Source organism: Anolis carolinensis, chromosome 2 (assembly GCF_035594765.1).
Source record: "Anolis carolinensis isolate JA03-04 chromosome 2, rAnoCar3.1.pri, whole genome shotgun sequence".
NCBI classification, from domain to species: domain Eukaryota; kingdom Metazoa; phylum Chordata; class Lepidosauria; order Squamata; family Dactyloidae; genus Anolis; species Anolis carolinensis.
Genome location: NC_085842.1, coordinates 291,455,452 through 291,477,810, shown reverse-complemented (window position 1 = coordinate 291,477,810; position 22,359 = coordinate 291,455,452). Strand labels below are relative to the sequence as shown.

Genomic DNA, 22,359 nt, shown 5'->3' with positions numbered 1-22,359 from the left:
TCACTTCCCATGCTACAGTTTTTCAGTGAGATTAACTTTCTATTGCAGTGATTCTCAACCTGTGAGTCCCAAATATTTTGGCCTTCAACTCCCAGGAATCCTAAAAGCTGATAAACTGGCTGGGATTTCTGGGAGTTGTAGGCCAAAACATCCGAGGACCCACAGGTTGAGAACCACTGTTCTAGAGGATTCTTGGAGAATGTTAATTACCTTAAAAGTTTTGTGTGGAAGGTTTTGTGTGTGTGTGTGGAAGTGAAGTGCCCAATACCATTGAACCTGCATAAACTTTATTCCTGACTATTTTTGAAACAAAATGAGTCCTCTGCAAACCTGTCCCTGAAAAGTCATTTTGCAAATAGATCTTGTATGTTGATCTTTTGTGGAATTGTTATCTCTGTAATTTCTGGTCTTGAGTTTGAAAAAAAATGCTACCGGTATGTTATTATTAATTATTAAAAAAATAGTGCACATCATATAATGATAGTTCATGAGCTATAGTGTAAACTTTTGACTTGCAAGGAAGTTAATTTAAAATATTAACTTTATAATACACTGATGAAACAAAATGACTTCCGTTCTATAGGCTACTGCTCAGATGGAAGAACGGCTTCAGGAGATTATTACTAGCCATTCTCCCGACAACGTCCTTCCCTTGGCAGATGGAGTTCTCAGTTTCACCCACCATCAGATCATTGAGCTGGCTCGTGATTGCTTGGATAAATCTCATCAGGGTCTCATCACTTCACGATATTTCTTTGAATTACAGCACAAATTGGATAAACTGCTGCAAGAGGTAAGAACCACATAAAGATGATTTAGAAATTGGTGAGATATATTGGATTCAAAAAAATTATTTCTGAAGATATTTATGACCATTGGCTTACAAAATAAAAACATGAAACAGGTAATTCCTTAAGTGGCCTTTAAGATCAGTGATCTTTGTTGGTGGTTAAGGGACCTGCAAGTATGTGGCTCTAAAATAATGAGTTTGTGAAGCACATGAACTTTTAGCTTATGTTATAATAGATTGTGATTTAATAAATGCTTTCTGCATCTCAGGTGAAATCTTTTATTTTCCTCTCTTGCTGAAAAGTAATGCTCTTTCCAGGTTTAATTTTATCCATTGATGCCTTCTAGTTTAATTTTGGTCATTCTGTTTGCAGAAGGAGAATCAGAACAAAAGGACCTAAAGGGACCTTTAAGATGCTGTATAAGTTGCATTATTATTATGCTGATTATCTTAAAGATGGATGCTGGAAAGGTTTACAGCACCTGTAGCCTAAAATTCATCAAGCTTATGTAGTTTTAAAAAATTACATACATTACATATGATTCTCTCAGGGAATAAAAGGAGATCTGGAGGAGCCCCAAGATTTTCTTTTAATGAAAAGAAAGAAAGGAAAACCTGCTTTAGTGGCATGAACATGCAGTGGTCATAGTTAGATTATTATGGACCCTTTTTTGAACTGATATTTCTTTCCAGACTTTTGGTGTGTAGTGACTGTCAGTTATGCTGCTACATTTTACTTTAAAAACTGTAAAAAAAACCTGACAAAAACTGACCATTTTAACATTCAGGGAGCATTTCACATGTAAACTTGTTATTTGTATGAACATTATGAAGTACTAGATGGTGGAGAACTATAAGCCAAGCATTATATAAAATTTCAGTCCCTCAGCATAGTCTACTATGTATGCACTGCAAAGTGGGAATATTGGTCATTGTGCATTATTAACTGATAGCAAAGACAACTATGTATTTAAATGTTGCCTTTGTTTTTAAGAGTGGTGATAATCTAATAAAGATCTGAATTCATTGGATGTTCTGTTGTCATTAAAGTGGATTGAGGAGCAGTGAGTCCAAAGCCCGCTTGTAAGCAATATATTTGGCCTCAAACAGAGCTCTTATGGTTTTCATTTCTGTACCCTTTATTTCCAAGTATGAATACTCTTTTGTACCACATTGACTGCTCATTTCAAACAGAAATCCTTGCAGAGAAGCCTGCTGTTGGTTGGAACTAAATTGTGGGAACAAACTTTGGGTTTCTGATGATGCATTTCTTGTCAGTTCCCAGCTGTGACATTCAGTGGATATCTGGGTCTCCTGCTGTTTGGCACATTGTGATTTCTTAGCAAGGCCAGGGGAAGTTGCAAGGCATATGAGCAGCTTGATTTAGCTGACATTTTTGTACTTCTAAGGTCAAGGTCAATTTGAGTTTAATATTTTTCTGTAGCACCCTTATTTTATTTTCATAGATTGCTTTGCTCCCAAGATCACCTAATATTGTAGGTGTAGGCCTCTGATACAAACAGAAATGCATTAGGCATGCTGGTGTTTACTAGACATCCATAGCTGATACAAACATCTTGAAAGTAATTTTCCTGGAGTGATTTTTCTGTCGCCTGTATCATTTCTGCAGGTCTAGAATACAGCAGTTATTCAGTGTTGCCTTTAAATGTTTGAATTTAAAATGTACTCAGTACTTTATTTTATTTAGTATTTCTGACATTTTAACTAATTAATTTTAAAACTGACTAAGTCTTTAGTAATTCAGTTACTGGAGTAAGGGGACAGCTAATAAAACTGTTACTTGTTTGTTCACCTTCACACTCATGAATATACACCAGTTACAGTGGAGGATAAAGAGTATATGTGATTTGAACTTTATCCTGCAGCTTATCGTTTAAACCAAGAAGTGTCTTTTTTGAGATACGAACAAAGAACATCAATATCTTTCAGTCAGAAAGAAGCAACATATGGCTTCTTTGCATTCATTAGGTCCTTAAAAGTCTATTCTTTGTCAGTAGACAAAAAAATGAAAGAAATTTGGAATGCATACAAAGCCTCTTGCAAATTCTTTCTCAGCTTTTTTGAAAAGTGCTTTTTTGTTGTTCCAGTCCTTTTCACATTATTATTTCCATTTCTTTTCTGATTATGCGTAGAGCTGTGCATCTCACTTATTTCTTTTAAATCACTCATTTGCTATCTTTTCCCCAAACTCTACATACCGCTTGCTGCTTTTACAATGGAGATAGAAGCAAATTACTCATGCAGTATATGATTATATTTGGTAGTTCAAATTTAAAAAAACTTTTCCTAGGAAATTTCCATGTAAGCACAAAAGTAAATCTAAAAGCCAGACCCCCTTGCCATTCCATAGCAATAATTTTGTTGAATTCATATGTGTACCAACTGGACAGATGGTCCATGCAGATCTGCTTGAAGGAAAAGCAAGATGCAAACATATGAAATAAGAAATAGTTTGCATAGTCAGTCTCACAGTGCTGATTGCCTGTTTAGTGTCATAGAGTACAGTGGTATTGGCATCATCATGATTTGGAGTGAATTCAACCACCAATGCTAGCAATTATTGTGAATATTTCTGAACTAACTTTGAAATCCATTTATCCCTTTTTAAGTCCAAAATTCAGCACATTGAAAAGCACATTCCAACATCCTACAACAATATATCTTTGTAAGTCCTATGAGAACTTACCTCCTTCCCAACTTCTACCTTCAATTTACACAAAGATCAGTGCCCTTATAGGAGATAGGTCACCTTATCAACAGAAGTCTACTTAATAGAGCTCAAAGAACAAATATCAGTTATATCAATGTATGATGAACAGTTTTGGTTTATTGATCTGTCATCTGTTTATTGATCTGATTGGTCTGTCATCAATGTTTTGAGGGTATGTTGAAAAAGGTATTCTGTAGTAATACTGAGCTAGTTGATTTGGTTCATCATATTTCTGTTTTCTCTATGTCTGTATTCAATACCAAGACTGTTTCTTTGACAGGCTCAAGAACGATCAGAAAGTGGAGAGCTGGCATTTATTAAGCAGCTTGTCCGAAAAATACTTATCGTCATTGCACGTCCTGCTCGCCTACTTGAATGCTTGGTAAGAATATGTTTACTTTAATCAGTTTGAATATTTTCATTGCCTTGAAGGCCAGTGAACGGTCTTCAAAGAATAAATATTATTGTATTGCTGCATTTAGTACATTTGTAATGTGTTAAATACAGCCTTATCCACTTCAGTTTAGGTATGGAAGTTAAGTGATCTTGAAATAGTTGTGATAATTTTTGTTATTGTGCTTCATTTTCTTCATTGTCTGACCAAATGTAAGAAAACCAGAAAATAGAATGTAGACTTTTGAATCGTGTGGCCTCTGACTTTTAATGTATGTACACTATTGGATCAACTGAATTGATATAACAAAAGATATTGTCTCATGAGAAATCCATTTTGGCTGTTCTGTGTGCGGTGTTATTTTGTAATTCGTTTTTTATTTATACATTTTAAGAGTTAAGGTTTTATATTTCTTGAATTGTGTCTGAAATGTCCCCCCCCCCCCTTTTAAAAAAATCCACATTAAAAACTGTGCTGCCTGAGAGGTACTTTCCTTGCTATCCAAAAAGGTTTTCAGTCAAAACTGAAATAAAGGAACGTAAACAAAATCAGTATGTCTTTCAGAAAAAAATGGGTTTTGAAGTCTGGGTGTATATTATGATATACTTTGTATTTCCTTCAGACAGTCACAGAAACCCCTTTTTGTGCTGGCAAGAAGAGGAACAATGATCAGGGCATGTACTCAAGTGCCATCAATTGGGGATCATTCAGGATGCTAGAGCAGAGTCCTGTTCTGATTACCAAGGTCCAAAGAATATGTCACCTGAACCCTCATTTTCAGACTCCACATCTTTGTGACCATGGATTGGAAGTAAAATTAATACTAGGAATAAATCGATGTTAGGAGTGCTAAAATACAGTTAAATATTCTCTGTTCAGTAGAAATACAGGGAGCAAGTTTGCCTACATGATTTGAGACAAATGTGACAATATCTGTAAGATAAATAACAACATATATCTCTACTTTGTCATTTATGTGTTACATATCAGATGTATGGCAAAAATAATGCAAAAGCAAATAAAGCCCCAGTTTTAGTAAGAAGTTGCAATACTTAACTTTTTATAGTTGCCTGTCAGCATTTCTTACAGAAAAAAGTGTTTTTAATTGAACAGCTCTCTAAGGAGCAAAAACATTTGCATCAGCAGTTGGTCTGGGAATTTTTCAGATGGAACTTATCCAATACACATCATCCCCAGCAGCTGTCACAGGTATCCCTTTATGGATATGTGAATATGCACGTCCCTTTTATGGCTAACCTTTTTTTCTTGAAATATAAGTGTTTTTTCTACAATAGGCCTGTGAAACAATAAATGAGCTTAAATTGTGTCATTGCAAAATGGTTGCATATGTTAATGAGGGAGAACAAATATTTTTTTCCTATTAAAATACATTGTATCAGTGTATATAATGGTAATACCGCTTTAAGGTTCTAAGAAATTAGGGTTGCGAAAGTTGTTTCAGCACAATCAATAAGACATACTGTTTAATGAAAGCTCTCAGTTGTCTTACAGTTAATGTTTACAAGAAGCACATATACTGGTCAAGAACAGCCTCTTGGGGATCATCCAATTTAGAGTTTGTGAAAGTCTTAAATTATAGAAGTAGCCCACAGGATTGCAAGCTTTTATCTCTTAAATCTCTCTGATCCTTAATATTTTTTTCCATCTCGACTCAACATTATGTACTATTATCACCATTGTTGGTTAGTTGTGCTCATTTAAAAAACCAGGTCATATAAATTAATAATAATATTTGGGAAATGTAATTGACTTGTGTCTTCTATGCCTCATATAAAGAAGAATTTACCCAATCCTAAACCTCAACGGTATTACTTCTACATAACCATTCTATCAATAAATAATAAAAATAATAAAGAAAAATATTCTTTAAGACATGAAATTTATCTGTAATTATACACATTATGTTTGTTTGTTGTTATTACAATTATTTGTGTTGTTTATTTGTTTATTTATTTACTTTAAAGTATATCTGACTGTATTGCTTCCTAGCCAACAAGGGCTCCTTAGATGACAAATAAAAACTAATTAGAACAACACAAGAGATGAACACATTTTAAATACACCTTAAAATACTCTGTACAAACTCCTAAAAACAGTCTACAAAACAGCAGTTAAACTTTTCAAAATTTTTAAACAGTTAAAACAGCTATTGTAAACATTGAGTGACATGTGGAACAGTATTATTTAGACTACCAAGAAAACATTCTGAAATTCCTGTTCAAATTCTAGTCAATTCTCATTGCCAACAAAGTTTCAGACTGGCTTAGAAAAGGAGATCTGCAATATAACATAACTAGAAAATTCCAATCAATCTAATCTTTAAGCAGTAATAACAGTATCAAATGTTCATCCAGATAACGAGTACCAGTACTTGTATTCTCTTCCCACTTCAACACAGAGCAAATAGCATAATAGTATTGATCTACAGTCGACTTCCCCTGTTCATGCTTTTGGGCTGATGACTACTGTGTTAACAACAGACAAACATCACTGGGAACAATGTCCCACAGATTCAGGAAAACCATAGAAAAGAGTATGTCCATGCCCTCGAGCCATACTAATACCATGCTAAAACATTTATCTGTTCAACCAGTGGAATAAAGATCTGAGGAATGTAAGTAAATAATCACAGGAGGTTACCAAGGATTCAACTATCTCCTTTGGACTAATAGGTAACAGGCCCTGAATCATCCAGAAAATCTGCATAGAATGGCAGAGAGAGATGAACTTATTTATTTCGTGTCAAAAGCATTGTACAACAAATACATTTCTTTTCTTTTTTATTTTATTTTCATTATTTGAAATGTATTTGCTGTAGAAATGCTTTTGACACGAAATAAATTTCAAATAATGGGAAAAAAAGAAAAAAGAAATCACAAGCAACTAAATAGTTTTGGACCAAAAGCGGGCAACAGCAACCGCATTGTCTGTAGCTTTAAACAACTCCTCCTCCATGCATGAGGCAGGGCATTGTGGGCAAGCATACATATGCTGAGTTGTTTGTTCAGCTCCACAGTCACACAAGGTGGAGGATTCCTCCAGGTAGTGCCACCTTGCCAAGTTGTCTTTTGATCTGCCCACTCCACTTCTGAGTCTGTTCAGGGACTTCCAAGTTGCCCATTCCTGGTTTGCCCCTGGAGGAAGACCCTCTTGGGGGGCCATCCAGTTGGAATTGCCAGGTTTAGCTGCCCAGAGGGACACCCTTGCTGTTGCTGGAGGAACATCAAGAGGAGTGGTGGTTCTCATGAAGCCCTTCCTTGATTTGAGTCTGGTGGGAGGAGGGTGATAGCCATGCAGTGGGTGGCTTTCACAATGTTCGACCTTTTTTCCCTCACCGTTAGCAGCAACTTCCCGTCGCACGTCAGGAGGGGCAATGCCAGCTAACTTGTAGAGTTTATCAACAGGTGTAGGTTTAAGGCATCCTGTGATGATTCTGCATGTTTCATTCTTTGCATGGGCAGACTTGTGCCAAACAGGACAGGCATACTCTGCGGTTGAGAAAGACAAGGCCAGGGCTGATGTTCTTATTACTTGTGGGTCTGCACCCCATGCGCTGCCAGTCAGTTTCCGCAGGATGTTATTGCGTGCAGCTACTTTGTGCTTGGTGTTCATGCAGTGTTTCCTATATGTTAGTGTTCGGACTAAGGTGACACCAAGGTATTTAGGATGGAAACAGTGTTCGAGCTCTTGGCCTTCCCAAGTAACTTTCAGTTTCCTGTTGGCTTCACGGTTACGTAGGTGGAAAGCACACACTTGTGTCTTGGAAGGGTTCAGCTTCAGGTGGTTCTCTTTGTAGTAGCTGGAGAGATCTTTCAAGGCATTGGTGAGTTGCTTTTCAACTGTTTCAAAATCTTTTGCTTGTGTTGTAAGGCCAAGGTCATCAGCATATATAAAGCTCTTTGTGAGTGGTGGTTGTGGCTGATCGTTCGTGAAGATATTAAATAAGGTTGGTGCAAGAACGCTGCCTTGGGGTAAACCATTCTTTTGCCTCCTCCATCTGCTTTTCTGGTCCTGAAACTCCACATAGAAGCTGTGGTTTTCTAAGAGGGTCTGGACAGTTTTTGTAAAGTCAAAGTCCCGAGTGATGTGGTAGACTTTATGCAGCATTTTTCTATGTTGCACCGTGTCATAGGCTGCCGTAAGGTCCACAAAGACTGTTCCCGTAATGCAGCCTTTCTCATAGCCTTCCTCGATATGTTCAGTCAGATGAAGAATTTGACCTGTACAGTTTTTCCCTGGTCTGAAACCTGCTTGTTGTGCAATAAGCTTGGGTTCGATAACAGGTCCTAGTCGATTTAATAGCATCCTCTCATAGACTTTATATAGATGACATAAGAGGGAGATTGGTCGATAGTTCTTGGCATTGGAGGCATCTTTACCAGGTTTTAAAATGGCAATTATCTTAGTTTTCCTCCATGCTCTGGGAATCTGTTTGTGTGCCAGGCATTGATTGTAGAATTTCAAAAGCCAGTTTTCAGCTTTGGCCCCGAAGTGTTTGATTTGCTCCATCATCAGGTCATCTAGGCCAGGTGCTTTACCAGTCTTACATCGCTTGATGGCTTCTCTGAGTTCTTTCAGGTTTAGAGGAGAAGACAACTGGTGGGTTTCAAGTTCTGGCACCCTGTTGATTTTCATCTTTATTCTGCTGCAGTTGGTTTTCCCATTCTGAATTAGCTGGTGAGCTATCTGATCTGGTGTCACGTTCGCGTGTCCAGGGTTGACCAGAGGGTCACTATCCAGGCGTCTCAGCAATTGCCAGGCTTTTCGGCTACTCTTGGACATGTCCAGGTTCTCAAGCAGTTCTATCCAACGGTCTTTCTTAGCATTAGCTAAGGCTGTAGATAGTTTTTGGCCTGCTGCTATAGTCCCATCACTGTATGGATTCTCTTGAAATAATCTGAGATATTCTTGTAGCTGATTTAGTGATTCTTCGTTTAGGCCTGGTACCCTGTTTCCCTGAAAATAAGACATCCCCAGAAAATAAGACCTAGTAGAGGTTTTGCTGAATTGCTAAATATAAGGCCTCCCCCGAAAGTAAGACCTAGCAAAGTTTTTGTTTGGAAGCATGCAGGATCGGTAAATGTACATGCCATAGATTGTTGTACATGGAAATAAAGGTAGTATCAAGAAATAATAATAATAATAATAATATAATAACTTTATTCTTGTATCCCACCTCCATCTCCCAGAAGGGACTCAGGGCAGCTTACACAGGGAAAGCCCAAAAACAACATAAATTTACATACGAACAGAAATTTAAAACAGTAATTTAAAAACAGTATAGCAATAAAATATAATATAGAAATTCTTGAAAGGATTCACAGTTTGGTTATGCTGTTTTATGATGACAACTACTGTACAGTAGACAATAAATTTTCATTTTTAAAAATTCAACCATAAATGTGAATTCGTCTTGGTGGAAAAATAAGACATCCCCTGAAAATAAGACCTAGCGCATATTTGGGAGCAAAAATTAATATAAGACACTGTCTTATTTTCGGGGAAACAGGGTAGGTAGCTTGTGCGACAGCCTCTAGAGATGAACTAGAGCCCCCCAAATAGTGTCTCTTTACTGCTTTTCACAAACAGTAAGTCAGTTCATTGTAGAGCTCATGCTAGTGTTTAGCATCCATGTAGATCCTCCATCTCTTTTAAGTTGACAGTCCAAAACTTGCCAGGAAGTAATCTCACAATGATAAGTGCATGGTGATAAGATATTCTATCTTCCTTTTACACTTTCCTTTGCCATTATGTAAATGCAAGATACTTCACTTAGGCAGAAAAAATGAAATGCAAAGATACAGAATGGGGGACGCCTGGCACGACAGCAGTATGTGTGAAAAAGATCTGGGAGTCCTTGTGGACAACAAGTTAAGCATGAGCCTACAATGTGATGCGGCGGCGAAAATAGCCAATGGGATTTTGGCCTGCATAAAAAGGGGTATAGCGTCTAGATCCAGGGAAGTCATGCTACCCCTCTATTCTGCCTTGGTCAGACCACACCTGAAATATTATGTCTAATTTTGGGTACTGCAGTTGAAGGGAGATTTTGACAAGCTGGAAAGCGTCCAGAGGAGGGCGACTAAAATGATCAAGGGTCTGGAGAACAAGCCCTATGAGGAGCGGCTTAAAGAACTGGTCATGTTTAGCCTGCAAAAGAGAAGGCTGAGAGGAGACATGATAGCCATGTACAAATACGTGAGGGGAAGTCATAGGGAGGAGGGAGCAAGCTTGTTTGCTGCTGCCCTGCAGACTAGGACGCGGAATAATGGCTTCAAACTACAGGAAAGGAGATTCCACCTTAACATCAGGAAGAACTTCCTCACTGTGAGAGCTGTTCGACAGTGGAACTCTCTCCCCCAGACTGTGGTGGAGGCTCCTTCTTTGGAGGCTTTTAAGCAGAGGCTGGATGGTCACCTGTCGGGGGTGCTTTGAATGAGATTTTCCTGCTTCTTGGCAGGGGGTTGGACTGGATGGCCCGTGAGGTCTCTTCCAACTCTACGATTCTATGATTCTATGAAAGTAAGCTCATATGTCTATTATGGTGTCAATGAAATCCTGAGCCATCCAAGACTCCGAATGTAAAAAGAACAAAGCCAATTAACAGGAATTTGTATGCAAGCTAATAAGTTGTTCTGAAATTTAAACTTGACATTAGCTTTGGCCAATGAAAGTTAACGTATCCTCAGTTATGAAAAATAAGCACAGTTTGACTAACCCTGTCTCTTTCTTTGACTACACGTTTGGCAACTAAAGTTCTTGAGTCTATGAATCAGAAGTGTTGCCTACACTTCTTGAGGCATTTAATGCATGGTCTGAATTATGAAATACTGATTGAGTATCCCTTATCAGAAATACTTGGGACCAGAAGTGTTTCAGATGTCACAACTTTTTGGATTCTAAAATACCTCCATCTGCATATAAGTACGTCTTGGAGATGGGATCCAAGTCTAAATGTAACATTGATTTATGTTTCATATATCCTTTATACACATAGCCTGGAGGTAATTTTATACAATATTTGCAATGCTTTTTTGCATGGAACCAAGTTTATTATTTACATTGAACCATCAGGAATCAAAGGTGTCCCAAGTTTGGATTTTGGAGTATTTCAGATTTTGGAATTCCAGATAAGGGATGCTCAATCTGTAGTATGAAATCTTTTTAATCATAGCATTGCCTTATCAAATTTATTAGCCTTGTTAATATACTTGATTTTAATTCTGAGATTATTTTACTTTAAAAATCACATTTTATATGTAATGAAAATTTCTTACATATATGCTTGCGTTAATATATAGATATTTCAGTTATTGTTGTAAAATTTGCCTAGGGTGGGTAATAATAGTGCCTTTAATCTAGTGATGAAGAAAATAATAATGAAGCAAAATAAGGAAAGCCATCTTGCCATGAATATCAGACTTGATTGGCTTGGGAGGAAAATATTGATTTCATAACAGGAAGATTGCTTGTTTGTAAAATTTATATTGTGTCAATATCGTTGTATGGTTAGTCCAGAAAGAAAATTCTAACACAATAATGCTAATGTTCATGTTTTGTTTTGTTTTGTTTCGTCTTACTTTGACTTTATAAAGTCTGTTGTCAAGGCAATACCTATAGTAAGCCAACGGAAAGGCAAAAATGACATGGTTGTGGAAAGAGAGAGTAGAGAGCTGTGTGCTGTATTTTTTCCCATCTGTCTTCTGTGGTGTTCTGAATGATGTTTATGACACACATTAGTGAACAGCAGCAGGACAAGAATAAAAAGGTGATAGCCAACTCAACTGGCCAAAACTTCCCAGTTTTCCTGTAACATTTTTTTCTATTGCTCGGTAGCTCAGTGTTTCTGTGAATAATTTGTTCTTCAGCTGTACAGGGAAGTAACTGTTGAACTTTTGTTGAGCTTCATTAAGTGGCTGTATGGAAGACAGGGTTGAAATACATGAAATCTTTGGTGAGATGATTCATCATCATCATCATTGGCGATCACTCGTGTCCGAGTATGATTGCCTTCCAAGTGTAGGGTCTTGGCAGTGGGTCTGTCGGTGATTATTTTTAGCCTGCATGTTCTTCCGCAGTGAGAACATTGATTTCCAGGTGGAAGATGGTCCCGTTCAGGGTTGGCTTGACACACCTTCCTCTTGACACATTTCTCCCTTTTGCCCTTCATTTGTGCCTCTTCAAATTCCACAGCACTATTGGTCACAGCTGACCTCCAGTTAGAATGCTCAAGGGCTAGAGCTTCCCAGTTCTAGGTGTCTATGCCACAGTTTTTAAAGTTGGCTTTAATCCCATCTTTAAATCTCTTTTCCTCTCCACCATCATTCCATTTCCATTCTTGAGTTAGGAGTATAGTAACTGCTTTGGGAGATGGTGATCGGGCATTGGACAATGTGGCCAGTCCAGCGAAGTTGATGGCCAAGGATCATAGCTTCATTGCTAGTGGTCTTTGCTTCTTCTAGCATGCTGAGAAGATTAGACTAGTAGTATCTTGTGTAATTTAATTTTAAGCTTATCCAACAAGCAGGTTTTCCAGCCATCACAGTCCAGCCTCCTTATCCCTGCATATTGAGTATTCACAGGTCCCGTTCCCCCCCCCCCCCCAAAATGTGTATTTTTCATTCCTAATTTTTTCTCACCCATGCCAGAACAAATACAGTTATAATGACAAACCATTTTAAAATGTTAGTGGCAGTTATTTTGTTTTGGCATATGGATCTCTTAATACTTCAAAATTGTTTTCATTAGGAAATCATCTTAAGAATTCACAGTCAAATTAAGTAAACAGTACTCCTTTTCACAGAAACAAAGCAAACTAATTGATATTTTTGTTTCCTTCCTCTCCTTTTAGGAGTTTGATCCTGAGGAGTTTTATTATCTTTTGGAAGCTGCAGAAGGCCATGCAAAGGAGGGGCAAGGCATTAAAACTGATATCCCTAGGTATATTATAAGCCAGCTGGGTTTGAACAAGGATCCTTTGGAAGGTAGGTGTATGTCACAATCTAATCAGTTTTTAAATCAAGATTGTTGCATTTGTTTGCTTCAGTGTCGTTATAGCCTAAAACATCTCTACTGGTATGTTATCCGGTGATTTATTTCCCCTACATGCTTTGAGTGTGGATTCTGCATCACATTCTGAAACAGGAAACACATAATCGAATGCTTTTTCCTTGAACGAATCTGTCAATCTCTCATTTCTAATTTCATCTCCACATCTCTGTTCTTTCATATTATTCTTCATTGTGTTGCGCCTTAGAGCTTGTAGCCTCTGTCTCTTACACCTCACACTTCTTTAGAATCATTCACATTGCAGTCCATTAAGAGAATGTACCCTTACTGAATCCTGGCTATAGAAACCAGGCAATATGCATGCTTCTCTTGAAACTACACTGAGCCCTTTGTATTTGCTGGAGGTTGGTTCCAGTTCACACCCTGGAAATCAAAATCAGTGGATGCTCAGGTCCCATTACACTATGCAAAATGAAGGTTTGCTATTTTGAATTTCAACCGTTGGGGAGGGGGGTATTTTCAAGCCATGTATGATTGAATCTGTGGGATACAGAATCCATGGATATAGAGGGCCAACTGTACTGCATTTCTTCCTGCTAATCCACAACTATACAGCATGATTACTCATTCAGAGACATTATGCTTCTAAGCAATGAATTTTGAAGACTGCGAAGAAGGGCCTTTAATTCATGTTCTACCTGTAAGTCATCAAAGGCAGCAAATTTTGGACGTACTGTAATTTGTTTATCTCATTAGTATATAAATGTAGATATATTCCAACAATGAAACTCTTTACAAGGGAGAGAATCTGTGTACATCTGTATAAGTATAGTAGTAGCTGAATGTATTTTCTATACATTTTCTATATCCAGAACATGATTTCACATATAATTATCACATTTATACATCAGAACAGTGCAACATGTATAAGTGTGAGGTTTTATTCAGAACATGGAAAAAACTTTTAAAATTCATGCTGCTGTATCCATTATGAAGTATGAGCTTCATAATGGGTACAGTATAATGGTTTTCTGCCTTCCAGTTTATTAGGATTTTAAAAATCAGTTTAAAACAAGGATTTATTTCCAGTTGTAAACAAACATGCCACTTAAAACCTCAGTGGAATTTATTTTCCAGTAATTGTATATATGATTACGACCCTTTACTTTTTCTTCTTTTTTGATATGGCTTCTCTACTGCCTTTTCTTCAAGTGAAATGATGCTTGCAGTACTTAAAGATAATGCCAGATAAACCTATACTGTACTCGGACCAATAGCACAGCAGATTCATCATTTACTGAAGCTTGGTTGCTGTATTTCAGAAACATCCCCTGGGGAGACATATCTCCCTGTGGCTTCTAAATTACCGTCTTTACCTTTTTGAATCATGAGTCTTTAGAAATGGTTTAAATCAATGGAATAAAAAAGCAGATGTTTAATAGTATTTAGATGAGTTTTTAAAATGTCTTTAGGCATTGCAAAATGGTTTCTTAGCTCTCTGCTTCAAAAGCTGACTCTTGGTTTCATTTCATTACTACCTACTGTTTACAAATAATGTGTATTTCTCAGATAATGGGTATTTTGGAAAAAGATAATGTTTAAAACTGAACCATTTTAATTTTGTATTTATGAATATAATTTCTGAATTGAGAAGGTTGTCAAAGTACATTATAGTGGTTTAGCTCCTATGATGCTGAAAACAAAATAAAAATGCATTCTCTCAGCAGTCCCATTAGAAAATTCCACATTTATAAATTGCTTAATAACATTTTTACATTACTACCATGTGTGGCCATCACCTAAATGAAAACTTGCTGGTTATGTGATGAAAGACACATAATACATGTATGCGTGTCTTAGACTATATTAATAATTTATTCTGCGTTTGTATTAACTGTATCATGGGTTTATAAAGTGTTGTTTGCCATTATGAAACTCCTCCCTTAACCCTGCTTGTTTCCTTAACCCTGCTTGTGTTATATCTTTGCTGAAATGTAATATGTATGCTTCTTCTCCCCAGTATGTTATACCCCACCACCATCTCCCATCGAGACTCAGCGTGGCTTACAAGACAGCACACCCTGGTTCCATACAAAAACATAAAATACAAACATCAGCATAAAAAACAATGAAACATTTACATAAAACCAAACATATACAAATAACAAGCTAAAATCAGTAATAACCATTGATAAAAGGTCATTACAATGAGTTTTAGATCTCAACTGTAAACCAATCAAATGTGAATATAAAATACTCGGATAGTTGAGAATCAGTCTAGCTCCTGTTGAAATGTTATCAAAGGCCTGCTGGAAAACCCAAGTTTTGAACTCTTTTTGAAAGTGCTGTAGTGTGTGGGGGCTTGCCTAAATTCCCTGGGGATGGTATTTCAAAGCCAGGGAGCCACCACCGAGAAGGCCCTCTCCCTTCTCCCCACCAACCACACTTCAGATGGAGGTGGGACCAAAAGGAGGGCCTCCCCGGCAGATCTTAGAGCCTGCACTGACTTATAGGGGGAGATGCAGTCAGAAAGATAGACTGGACTCTAACCATGTAGGGCTTTGTAGGTGATAACCTGCACTTTGAATAGGGGCCAGAAACTTATCGGCAGCCAGTGGAGCTGCTTCAGTAGGGGCATGGTGTGCTCCCAGCATCACAATTCTTACATTGTTGGCATAGAAGTTTGGGGAGGCATTTACTTGCTAAACAGATATATCAATATGATTCCCCATAAAGTTTTCACAGGTTATAAAAATTCTAATAATGGTTAGAAATAATTCACTTGCACACTATCTTAGAACAATTTTAGTTGATCAGCCTGCTGAGCTCCAATTATCTTATATGGTATATTGCTGAAACACACATGCTGTCAGATATGTACAACAAGGTTTCTTTGTTAATTAATATTGGCAAGATCTTGGTATTTAAATAGAAACTGAGGTATTATACCACACACACACATTGTTCAGGCTAACTAAGAAGTAAACTCTTCAAAACTTCTCAGCAGTTGAGACAGATGCTAGCAATCTATATAACAGTGGTGCCCAAACTGCACTCCTGGTGTTTTGGACTCTTAACATCCAGAAGCCCTGGCCAGTTTGTCTGATGGTCAGGAATTCTAGGAGCTAAGTCCAAGACACTTGGAAGACCAAAGGTTGGGCACCACTGTTATATAGCTTAATAATAATAACTTTATTCTTGTATCCCGCCACCATCTCCCCGAAGGGACTTGGGGCGGCTTACAACAGGGACAAGCCCAGCACAACAACATATTTTTACATAAAAACAATAGTTTAAAAAGTAATTAACATAATACAGCAATAAAATATGCACATTATATAAAATTTCCTTAAATTACTGACCACTTAGTTGTTTGTGATTTGATTTTTAAAACCCAAACAATAATACCAGCCATTCTCAAGTGAAAATGCTCCAAAGCACCTACAAAGCAGGACATGTTTAATGTTCTCCAATAGTATTTTGGCATTTTCTTATCTCCCTTGAATCTGAAAAATTGAAAATAAGATCTAACGTTGGCTTAAACATGAAAAACAAACTAATAATAATGATACTTGTAAACCCTACCCAACAACAAAACTTTAAGTTAGCTAAACTAAAACAAAGAGTCAAGATGTGGTTAAAAGTTGCACATTTATGGGAAATGGAGATTGTGACCAGAGTCCCTCTGGTCACAATAAAAAACTAGAAGCTCTGGCATATTGATTTTAAATTAATAAAAATGGTCATGCACTCCAAGTTTAAATTATTTTCATCTACCAGAAGTGGATAAAATAATGTAAACTTTCATATAGGTTAAAAATTTCTTAGTCCTGAACCCTCAAATAGTGCTCTTTTTCTTTCCTTCTATTTTTCTAATCTCTCCCTTTTCCCTTGACACATTTTCCTTCTTGTTAGGCTTTCTCTCCCTTTTTTTTACCTAGTCTTTCTCCTTGATGATTCTCTTCTTTCCGTTAGCTGCAAGTCTCTTTCTTCTCATCATCCCTTTCTCTTTGAACTGTTAGCTCTGCCTGTTTTTCTAGGAAAAGCCAAGTCTCTTTCTTTCCTTTCGGTATTTTTCTGCTCTCTCCTCTGTTCCACTCTCTTATTCACTAGACTTTTTCCTCCACCCTGATACTTTTGTAAATTCACCTATCCTCAACACCTTGTCAGAGAATGGAATCAGCACTGCCCAATTCTTTGAAGAGTTTGGAGACCCTTTTTCTCCCATGCTATTTCAACTAAAGATTATACTGTGGATTTCAGACAGCTTGAGCTTGTAAATAAAATCAGTCCATTTTAGAAATGAAAGAACACTGAAGTGCACACCTTTAGAGTTTCATTAATGTACATGCCAAAAGTCATGTTGGAGACAGACACATGAACATCTTAGTATATCTATCTGTAATAGAAGTGTTAGTATTAGTATACCTCTAATATATCTGTAATAGGAGCAGAATAGTTGACCATAACCATACTACAAACAGAATGTTTAGCAATGAATGTTTTCACAATGTTTTGTTTTAGAGGCACTTTGTATGAGATATTGAGACATAATTTAAATGAAGATTTGATTTAACTTCAAAGCATCTATTTGTGGTATAATTTATTTTTCCTTAAACAGTTAAAAGCTTACTCTTAATCATCTATCTCACTATTTTAATAAATGTGTAAACTGTATTTGTGTTTCTTTATAGAAATAGCTCAGTTATCAAACTATGACAGTGGAACAGCAGCAACTCCAGAAACGGATGAATCAGTTAGTGTAAGTATTTTGCAACATTGAATTATGTTCTGCTCTGAGTTCAAAATGAATGGTTGACTGCATTATTTTAATGTGCACAATGTCTTGTTTTAGAAAGTATTTGTGGATTGCCTGGAAAAAATATTGGTGGTTACTATCTTTTTTCTCTGTATACTTAGTTATAATAAAATTTGCATTCTTTTTCATAATCAAATTTATTTGATTATATAACAAAGAATATAGTATTTTCATATATTTGTAAGACTAAGACTAAGTTCTTCTCGGTGGAGGTTTTAGAGATTCCTAGAAAGATGTTCTCTCAAGAATCTCTAGGTCCTCAGCTTGACTCTATGATCAACTTTTGGTAGAAGCTGACTGTAGAGTCTTACTGGAGGACTGAAATTTCTAGAGAGAACACCTTAATCAAATCCACAAAAAATCAAATCCACATAAGTCAAATACTGTATGCATAATTCTGGTTTGTTGCTGTTTTAACTGCATAGTAGCTGTTAGAAAACAATTGGCCAGATTTTTCCAAACAAGATTCTGCAGGTGTAGTAATATGCAATTATAGTGGCCATTTCTACATTCACATATACTAAAATACTTACCTGTATTTAGCCAAGTATTATGTGCCGTTGAATGCAGTGCACAACTCAATGTTGAAGGTGTGCATTACACACAAAAATGCTGTTAAATATAATACAAGGTGGCAGAAGCTGTGAAAAGGTTGGTAGAAAGCTGTACCTGTCCCATCAATCCTGGTGGGAAGCTGGCGATGGCCATGAAAAGGCTGGTGGGAAGTTGCACCCTTCCATCAGGCCTTCCCACCAGCCTTTTCACAGTCAACATCAGCTTCTACTCCTTCACAATGTCCTGATGAGAAGCAGCGCCCCTCCATCTGGTCTGGTGGGGAACTGGCAATGGGAAGGCTGGTGAGAAGCCATGCTCCTCCATCAAGCCTTTCTACCAGTTTTTTGGGGCCAGCATCAGCTCCCTGCCATCCTTTTTGCAGCCACCTCTGCCTTTTGTTCCTCTGTCCTCAGCTGGGATTTCTTGCCCAACATCAAATCTAATATGCAGCTCAATTTAGCCAAAAAAGATGTGACTTAGACTCAAGTAAATGATACTTTTCTATACTTTCCAAGTAAATGAAAAAAATGATTTATATTTGTTTTACAACAAGAATGAAATCATGTATTTCTAATACACATTTATAAAGTATGTACAGTATTTATTTGATGAATTACAACTTTTTGAGAGCTCTGGTAGCTATGATAAATTGGTCTACCACTACCTTCAACTTCATAAAATATTTCATATTTGTATGCCTAATGCAATTAGCTTTTTTGTTACTTCTTTTATAGAGTTCTAATGCACCCCTCAAACTCCAGAGGAAGCCTCGAGAAAGTGATTTTGAAACAATTAAACTGATTAGTAATGGAGCTTATGGGTGAGTAGTCTTTTGGGAAGGGGGAACTACCTTTTTGGCCTTTTATTACTTGCAAAGAGAAATGATATAATACAATGCATTCTTAATTGCTCAGTGTAGGCAGACTATTTGGAATGAACATAAGAACAATAGCCTATATACTATTCTAAGGAAACATTCTCATTTCTTAATTATTCAACGTAAAGGCACATAAGAACAACAGCAACCACAACAAAAGAGAAGATATAAATAAATATGATCATGAAAACAACAATAACTAAGCTTAATAAAACCTGTGACTTCCTCAGAATAACAGCAAAACCAGAATTGTGCTTTTGTTTTTTAGTATCAATTGCAAGCACATATACTGTACTAGTTTTTAGTGTATGAAACACAAAGTTATCAACATTAAGCCCAGAGGGTCAGAATTCTGAAAACTAGTTATTCTTCAGTGAGATATACTGTCCTATTACCTATAAATCCATTATTATTATAAGTTGGAAAGCACATTAGTAATACCTGAGTTCCCAAGGGGTTTAGTACCATTAAACAATAATTACAGCTATATTTGTGGAAGTGCAGCAGTAACTGCTTCAAGAACACTTAATACTATTTATTACTGATATAAACTGAAAATAAAGTTAATGTTGTTGTGAGGCATTTTTCCTTTTGGTGTTTTCCAAGTCATTAATTTCCTCAAGGATTAAGTAATGTTTTTATTATTCATTTCTTTCAAATGTAACAGCATTTTCAGTTAGCCAAATGTGTATATAAGAGAAAAAGAAGGGGGGAGAGAGAAAGTTAATAGTTTCCACATCCATTTGTTCAGTTCTGTTGTGGATTTTGGTTCCTTCATTAGTGAATTTAAATGCTCTTTTTGAAATATAATTGTTGGTCTTGGCAAACGTTTGTCAGATGTATTCAACTTGATGAGTTTAAATGTGAATATTTTTAAAAATCTATTGATATTTTTAAGAACTCTAGTTTATAATTGGGGAGTAAATTCATTTGTAACACAATTAAATGACTTGATAGTATCCAAAGTACACCAAAGCTATTTGGACTGAACTGTTGGGAATATCCAAGAAGTTAAACAAGCTGTGAATCAGTAAACATACAGTATGCAGGCCAAGTTGCTAATGGTTTCACAAGCTGTCTAAGACTTTCTCTTCAAGCCAAATCTGTGCTTCTTGCCCATAAAAAGTTCTTACTGCAATTGCAGCATGTTTTCTCTCTCAACATTGTTTTAACCTTGAACAAGAGTTTCATTCATAATTGTTGCATTTATCTAATCCCTCATCAGCGTGGTTTTGTGAACTCGACCAATAGTCATTAATAGGTTCTTTGAATATTACATAATTGTAGTTTGGAATCAGTTCTTAAGATTTTACTAGGCAGTAGGAATGAAATAAATTTGTTTGGCAGATACATTCATAAAAGGACAAACTAATTGGTATTGTTAGCTGGCATGATGTTTAAGCTGAGGTGCTTTGGTGACACTTGCCTTTTGTGGAATAGCCGTGAGCTGTTTGAAAATGATGGCTAATATGAAATCCCAGTGATCATCTTGTTTTTGTTCATGGTCTCTGTGAATGCACACATATGGAGTTACTGCATCTGTGCAGGCTCTAACGGAATGCTTTCCAAGCTGTGATCTTTCAAATTTCGGCAGTAACCGCGCCCACACGTCCCAGGGCATTAAAGGCACCCATGCTCCGTGCTCCCAGTTCCGTCACCACAAAAGGCAGGTAGGAACGGGGAGGTTTGCATTAGAGAGGAGGAACGGGCGAGTTTGTGTGGATTCACAGAAGAACACTCGAAGAAACACAGTTACAGGTAAGCAACCTGTCCTTTTTCTTCGTAGTCTCTGTGAATGCACATATATGGAGACTAGCAAGTTAACATCTAGGTATGTGGGACATATGCCAAACAGACACCAGAATAATGCAAAAACTATCTTGTCTCCCCCTCCCACCCCCTCCTCCTCCTCCTCCTCTTTGCCTGGGAAGGTGGTGGGCTGCTGTTTCCCCAGGTTAAGAGTGCGGACAGGAAGACAGGCTGCTGCCAGAGAGATCTCTGGCAACAGCCTGTCTCCTCCTCCTCTTCTCTGCCTGGGAAAATGATGGGTTGCTGTCTGCCCAGGCAGAGAAAGGTGTGGAGGGGAAGGCAAGCTGCTGCTGGAGATCTCTCAGGCAATGTCCTGTCTCCTCCTCTTCCTCCTTTCAGCCTGGAAACGTGGTGGGCTGCTGCCTCCCCAGGCTGGAAAGAACAGGGGAAAGGACAGGTGTGGCCAAGAGCTTTCTCTCAGCAATGAATGTCTCCTCCTCCTCCGTTCAGCTTAGGAATGCAGCGGGACTCTGCGCCCCCCAGGCTGGAAGGAGTGTGGGGGGAAGGACTGGTTTTGCTGAGAGAGAGCTTTCGGCAATGGCTCAAGGAAGGGAGGTGTCAGTTGAAATGGCTTCGCTTCCATTTTAGTTGGTGCTCCCTGCCTTGCCCTTCTTTCGGTAAAGGAGGGGGCTCACCCCCTTCTTCTTCAGAGAGAATGGCCTGAGCCAGGAAGGCAAGCAGCGTCTCAAACAGCTGTAGAGCCCTTTAAGATGCTGCCTGCCTCTTCCTCCTCCCAGCATAAGGGTGGGACGAGCAGCCCTAGCCTTATGCTGGGAGGATAGAGAGCCTGGTGATGACCCACCTCTTCCCCCTCCCACCCCACCTCTTTCCCTTCCTAGTCCTCCCAGCTCCCCCCCAGTTCCAGCCCTGCCCATTTCGTACCCCACCCCTAACCCCGCCCTTTCCAGCCCCGCCCGCACTTTCTCCTGGCCTGGCCCTTGCAGCCGAGCCCACAAGGCGGCCTCAGGGCAAAAATGTTTGCCCATGTCTGTTGTAGATTATTTCCTGGTGAGTGTCATTGTCTGGCTTCTTTATTGTTGGTGATGGCTGTCTGGTGATTAGAACACCTAGTTGGTTTTCAGTGACAGCTTTTCATTTTTCTTCACTTATATTTCAGTTTTGCAAAGGGCTTCTGAATTATTTTCATGATGCCATCTGCCGTGTCATTTCTCTCACACCATTTTAATGGTGATAATAATTTTGAAAAAGGATATTATTTTGCCACATGTTTCTACTAATTTTCCATGAATTTACTTTATTAGATATATAGCCAGTTTAATATTTCATATATGAAACTCATTTATTGTCTGGAATCTACAACTGATTAATTTAAACTTTCTACATTTAAGTATCT

The 22,359-nt window shown here is 37.7% G+C and overlaps 1 protein-coding gene across 13 annotated transcripts in view; it reads left to right on the top strand.

Annotated features, from left to right (window-relative positions):
* mast4 (microtubule associated serine/threonine kinase family member 4) overlaps positions 1–22,359 on the top strand; it is a 275,054-nt gene that overhangs the window by 223,343 nt on the left and 29,352 nt on the right. For all 13 annotated transcript variants that reach the window (XM_062972362.1, XM_062972363.1, XM_016990890.2 and 10 more), the window contains 5 exons: positions 584–793; positions 3,802–3,903; positions 12,788–12,920; positions 17,640–17,707; positions 19,054–19,139. In XM_062972362.1, the coding sequence (XP_062828432.1) occupies positions 584–793; positions 3,802–3,903; positions 12,788–12,920; positions 17,640–17,707; positions 19,054–19,139 (599 nt within the window). The remainder of the gene's footprint in view (positions 1–583; positions 794–3,801; positions 3,904–12,787; positions 12,921–17,639; positions 17,708–19,053; positions 19,140–22,359) is intronic.